Source organism: Tachysurus vachellii, chromosome 3, assembly GCF_030014155.1.
Source record: "Tachysurus vachellii isolate PV-2020 chromosome 3, HZAU_Pvac_v1, whole genome shotgun sequence".
NCBI lineage: Eukaryota > Metazoa > Chordata > Actinopteri > Siluriformes > Bagridae > Tachysurus > Tachysurus vachellii.
The window spans coordinates 34130671-34136741 of NC_083462.1; the positions used below are offsets into that span (position 1 = coordinate 34130671).

The 6071-nt window shown below is 41.7% G+C and overlaps 1 protein-coding gene across 2 annotated transcripts in view; it reads left to right on the plus strand.

Annotated features, from left to right (window-relative positions):
* The window catches only part of scyl3 (SCY1-like, kinase-like 3), an 8758-nt gene extending 2708 nt beyond the window's left edge, over window positions 1-6050 (plus strand). Inside the window, exons 4-14 of one of the 2 annotated variants that reach the window (XM_060866914.1) lie at window positions 866-979; window positions 1146-1202; window positions 1304-1406; window positions 1850-1961; window positions 2095-2175; window positions 2279-2418; window positions 2628-2815; window positions 3084-3255; window positions 3500-3673; window positions 3884-4629; window positions 5160-6050. In XM_060866914.1, the coding sequence (XP_060722897.1) occupies window positions 866-979; window positions 1146-1202; window positions 1304-1406; window positions 1850-1961; window positions 2095-2175; window positions 2279-2418; window positions 2628-2815; window positions 3084-3255; window positions 3500-3673; window positions 3884-4629; window positions 5160-5222 (1950 nt within the window). In that variant the 3' untranslated portion in view covers window positions 5223-6050. The remainder of the gene's footprint in view (window positions 1-865; window positions 980-1145; window positions 1203-1303; window positions 1407-1849; window positions 1962-2094; window positions 2176-2278; window positions 2419-2627; window positions 2816-3083; window positions 3256-3499; window positions 3674-3883; window positions 4630-5159) is intronic. The other variant, XM_060866915.1, reaches the window with a different exon arrangement.
* Window positions 6051-6071: the final 21 nt, after the last annotated feature.

Genomic DNA, 6071 nt, shown 5'->3' on the forward strand with positions numbered 1-6071 from the left:
TTGGTGGGTTTCCTCATAAAAGTTTCCTTCTGCAACATTTCCATCAGATGATGGTCAAGACTTTGGCTTTCCAAAACATTTACTTTGTTCCTCGTCAATCATTCTTTGGTTGAACAAATCGCTGTCTTGCTGCATGACCAACTCTATCATGAGATTCAGTCCTGACATTTTCACTGGTAAAAATCAGTGATGCTGTCCCAGATGCAGCAAAACAGGCCCCAAGCATGCATGATGCTACCACCACCATGCTTCACAGATGAGAGGAATCTTGTGCTTGAAATGCAGTGATTTTCTTTCCTCAAATAAAATACTACTCATCTAAACCAAAACCAAAATGATCTTGGTCTCGTCCACGTGCTTTTTAGTGAACTGCAGTGTTATTTTTAGAGAACAGTGGCTTTTTTCCTGGCAATCCTGATACACACAACATTGTTGTTCAGTGTTCCGCTGATGGTGGACTTATGAACATTTACTTTAAACAATGGCAAAGATGTTTTGGATGATATTTTGAAGACATTTTGCTTAAAATTCTAAAGGGTTCACAACATTTCAACTCCCACTCTTTGGCTCTTTTTCTGCCTGTGTTTTGGCAGAAACAGGAAAAAGTGTACGGATGGTCCTCTGCTAGGAAAGTCAGACTGGTCCTGTTTATTAATGACTGCTAGCACACTCTCTAGAGGACGTTAGAAATCATGAAACTAAAGCTAGAGCCTGTTGGTTATGGACCTTTTGGTGTAAAGCTGGGGGCTTCAGGGTACAACATGTAACCTTGGGCAGTCCAGATGCCCATGGACAGAGGAGTTACAGTATATTTTAGACGTTCTTGTGTTGTAGTGATATTTCTCACCTGCCTGTGTGTGCTCAGGGAAAATCAAGCCACAACAACGTGTGCATGTCGTCTGTATTCGTTAGCGACGATGGACACTGGAAGCTTGGCGGGATGGAAACAGTTTGCAAATTTTCCGAAGCAACACCAGAGGTAAGATGTGACCAAACGAGCCCATATCTTTTTCCTCACGTCTCAGAGACAGTACCGTTATAGCCACAGCGTCACGTGAGCCTTCTAAAATAATTCTCTATGGAAGGGGTTGTTATATAATGTACTGGAGAATGTTGCAGCTTGAGAACTCTTTGTGTCCTATCAGTTTCTCTCCAGTGTTCAGACAGTAAGAGAGAACAGCGCCGTGCCTCCTGAGGAGAAGGTGAGACACTCATTTGATGTTATTTCATTTTTCCGTTACTTCAAACGTCTTTACGGTTCAGTGACTCAGTCACAAAATAAAAACCTTTTTTTTTTCTGTAGCTCGGTGGATTCAAAACACTTCCCGAAAAACACGCCCACGCACGGGATGCTTTCTCTTTTGGAGTGCTGCTGGAGGCCCTCGTCCCCTCGCTGAGCAGTTACGGTTAGCAATGTTTAAATTCTGTACCAGGTAAACACGTCCTGTGCTGTCGTGTAGGGGATGTGGTAACTTAGTGGGTAAGGTGTCTGATCTGAAGGTGGTGAGTTTGAATTCTGGATCCACTGAGCTGCCACTTCTGGGCCCCTGAGCAAGGCCCTCAATACTCAATAACTCAGTGATATAAAATGAGATAAAAGTGTAAGTCTCTCAGGATAAAGACTTCAGCTCTTCTGTAAAGTCTGTAATGTTATTTTATTCTTCGTACCCTGAGTCATGTTATTCCACTACGTCAGGGTTTTTCCATTTCCTTGTGGTTATGCTATAAGAGTCCATCCAACATGTTCTCATCTTTCTCCCATTCCATCCTCCCCCTCATCATTCATTCATTGTTTTTATATATTTATTTGTCTGAGCAGTTTACTGACTCGTGTCTGTCTTTGTCTCAGTGTCTGATGAGCTGCTGGAGAGTCTGAGGAGCACGCTGCAGGTCAGCCTGTTGACCTCTGACCCCACGGTGCGGCCGGCTCTCAGCAGTCTGCTGACTCATGAGTTTTTCAGGTGTGTGAACGTGTGACTCTGTAGCGTAAAGATAATGGATGTTCTAGTAGAACTAAGCATTTTCACAACTGGTTATTAGAATTATTAAGTAGATAAATGTTCAGAACTTAACTTTTTTTATTATTGACCTCAGCAGGAATGACTTTCTGGACATCATGAACTTTCTAAAGAGTTTAACTTTAAAATCCGAGGAGGAAAAACATGAATTTTTTAAGTATGACTTTTTAACTACACTTTTTAACTTTTGGTTTAATTTATAGTCTATAACACATTATAGTAAACATGTGCTCTATACACTGCCATGTCATTTTCTCCAGATTTCTACTGGACCGAGTTCACGGCCTCCCTGAAGAACTATTTGGCGCTCGTTTGGCTCCTAAACTTTTAAATTCTCTGGTGTTTGCTGAACCCACTGCTGTGAAAAGCTTCTTGCCCCATCTGTTACAGCCCAAAAAGGGTACGAAACAGCTTTGTTCAGTGGTTTGTAGTTGCTTAATTCAGTAGAAATTCCACTGAAATCTAATTTGTAACAGACATTAAAGGAGAATGATTTTCCCAGGCCACACGAGTCTAACAGCAAGTGGTCTGGACCAAAAGAACTTGTTTTTTGTGACCAGTGACACGAGTATCAACAGCATGAACTGCGTTCCTCTGGTTGTGTTACAGAATCAGCTGTACGAGCTGAGGAGGAGTGCCTGCTGTCTGTGCCACTGTACCGGAGACACGTAGTGCCGCAGCTTCTGAAGCTCTTTAAAGTGAACGAGGAGCACGTCCGGATGGTGCTGCTCTCAAACATCCACATATACGCCGAGTTCTTCTCACAGGACGAGCTGAAGAACCAGATCCTACCTCAGGTAAATACGAAAAACTAAAAATCCCCCCTTGAATTTCCCCATGTAATCTCACACAAACAAACTGCCGGGATAAAGCTAGCAACTCACCTTGATGAGCTCTTACAGGTGAGGCACTTAGTGGGTTATAAAAACTGCACACTCAGAAGAGGAGTCATTGTGTTACCAAAACCCAGCATCTGTTTCTACTGCCGTGCTTATGGTGGCTTTTTCACGTGTTTAAAACAAAGTGTTTATGAAACCGGTTTGTACTTTTAAATAAAATTGCTAGGTGTTGCTAGGAATGAGAGACACGAACGATACTCTGGTTGCCATGACGCTGCAAAGCCTGGCAGCCCTGGTGCCGTTACTGGGAGCGCAGGTGGTGGTGGGCGGCGAGAGGACCAAAGTCTTCAAACGTACCACACCAAACTTCACCAAGTCTACAGAAGTTACCCCTGAAAGTCAGTTTTTCTCTCTCTCTCTATTATTTATTAATGTTTATATATTATTTCCTGCACCCATTAAATCAATTTCTGTTGTATGTATGTAAGTATATAAGATATTAATGTTATACAGTATGTACTCCATGTATAGCCGATGTGTGTGTGGATTCTCTTTCTTTGTGATTCATTTGTCAACATCTCTGCAGAACAGACCTCTGGCTTTAGTTCTCTCTTCACTGTTTCTTCTCCTTTTCTTGTGTAGACTCACCGGCTCATGTTGCTGGAGTGTCTTTGCCTCATAGTTTTCAACCGTCCAAGGTTGCAAGCCTGTTGCCTAAGCGTTTGGAAGGAGGAGAGCTTGTTCTTGAGAAGCTGAACTCTCTCCAGTCAGTCAGGAGAGAAGTCGTTGCCCCGCTGCCCTCTACATCAAACACAGGTGAGTCTGTGCCAAACACCTCATAGGAAGAGATTTGACCATGAACAGCTCCAGCATCACACTGGGGTCACTGACATGGAGATGTTTTACATGGAGATGTTTTACATGGAGATGTTTTATGCATAATGGAGCCTCTAGGCAGTGAAAAAAAATAAAATAACCGTATCTTTTCTTCTATAGTAATTTTGTTTGATGTCTGATTTTGTCCAGTGCTGAACAGAAATGTAACTCTTCCCTTGAATGGCTTCAGCCAAGAGAAAGAGGGAGAGAAGGACATGAGAACGGAGAGGACAGATGAGGACTGGCCCGACTGGGAGGATGGGGGGGAGAAATACCAGCCTGTACAAATTAGCATACAGCCTGTAGACAGTGACTCAGAATTACCAGCTGCATATGGTGAAAATGAACCCTGGGATGATTTTGAAGATTCTGAGGTCATCTCCAAACAATTGACCACAGTTACACCTCTGACAGTCCTGTCGCCAAAATCCGTAAGTGTGCGACCCATAGGACCTGTATCACTACCGACTTCTAGACCTGCCGGAGAGTCTAAAGCACTTAAACTGAGTACTGCTTCAATAAAAACTGCATCAGGGCAGAACAATCTGTCTTCTGATACAAACTGGGAGCAGAGCACGAAAGATACCTGGCCCAGCAATCCAGATTTATCTACAGAAGCCAAAAATAAAAATGGGTACAGGAGTCCAGGAGCTGGCCGACTAGGAGAAGAGTTCACCATTGAGGTGAAAAAGAAACCAGACAGAGACCCAGAGCTGGACCTCTTCGCTGACATGGTACCGGACATAAAGCTGTCTTCACCTAGCATGTTCTTACCCATAAGGGGTTCATTCAGCAAGCCTGAAGGACATCCGACATTATCTCACACTGAACCAGACACTACACCCTTAAACACACTGGACCTGACAGCCAAGTTTGCTGCAGTAGATACGATGGAGGTGAGGTTCAGAAACTGATGTGCTGATTTATCATGAGTTACTGAGCAGGGATTATTATTACTATTGAATTTCAGCTCTGTGAGCAACATGTAACATTCACACAATCCACAAATTTACAAAACCAGCCTGATTTCTGACTGCTAAATGAACGTAATGCAACAAAATCAGTGTATTGTGGCTCAGAACAAAGTACCATAAGCATCCACAGTGTGGTGCTGTCTAATCCAATTAACAGACTCTTATAAACATCGAATTATCCAATTATACATAGCAGTTTCTGCAGTTCTACTATTTTTAAATATTTGGCAATAACATTGGTAATAATTACTAATCAGTAAACAACAAGTGAAACAAATGACTGAAAATCGCTTTTCCTCACATCTAAGATTGTAAACAATTGGCCAGCACCGGTGAGAGAATCAGTTACAGTGCATCAGTTTGACATCCATCTGTGTAACCCATTTAAAACAAATTCTATTACCTGAAAGCAACATCTGAGGTATTTAATATAGCCTGCTTGTCTTTCACAGACCGATGCAGAGGGCTGGGTCGACGGTGAGATCAACTGGGAAGATGAGAACACCTGGTCATGATCACTGGAACTGTGAACTAAAGGCTGTGCACAAAGTCATATTTTTAAAAACAAATGTCCATGTGAGTTGGAAAACAGTGTGACCATTTATAGGCACTTGAAGTGCCTCTTAACATTAGTGTAAGTACTGAACAGTAGCTTTAGTGCTACTAATTTGGACATTATGTTTATGGGTATTCAAGCTCAATCATTTTAATCGCTTAAGAGCGCACCAGGCCATAACGGAAGATGCGAACGTAATTTATTTTATAGGATGTGATCCACGGTTAGAAATTCTGACAACCGACACCTTGATGTAACCACTGGCATGATGTAAACTTGAGAATGAATACAATCACTTTAGTAATGAACACCGATCAAAATCAATCATTAAGTAGTGGATCATGTCATTTACAGACAGGGCTACGATGTTTGAGACTGGTTTCTCTTTTCAATCTGCACCAAGAATGAAACTATTAATGATATGAAGTGTTTATGTCTTGGTTTAATTGCCTCTTGTAGTCTTTTTGAAAACCCCTTTGTGTAGCTCTTTGCCAAATCCTGACAACAAATGTAGCTATAAAGGCATTTTCACTGGAAGTACATGTGTGGCATTTGTCTTCAGGTTAGGGGTTTGATTTGTGCCATCAATGGTTCAACTTAATTCTTCTTAAATTACAAGAAGCCTTATAGGAGAGGCGGTTGAACATATCTGTATAGGATATTGTTTCTATACAGTACACAAATGTTTATTTTTGTTTTAGTGGTGGGGTTTTGCTCAAGTAAAAGAAAAACTGATATTTATTTGTATTGTCAGATGCTGATGAAATAAAGGTTTTATGGCATTTAACACACTGTCGTTTCTCCACAA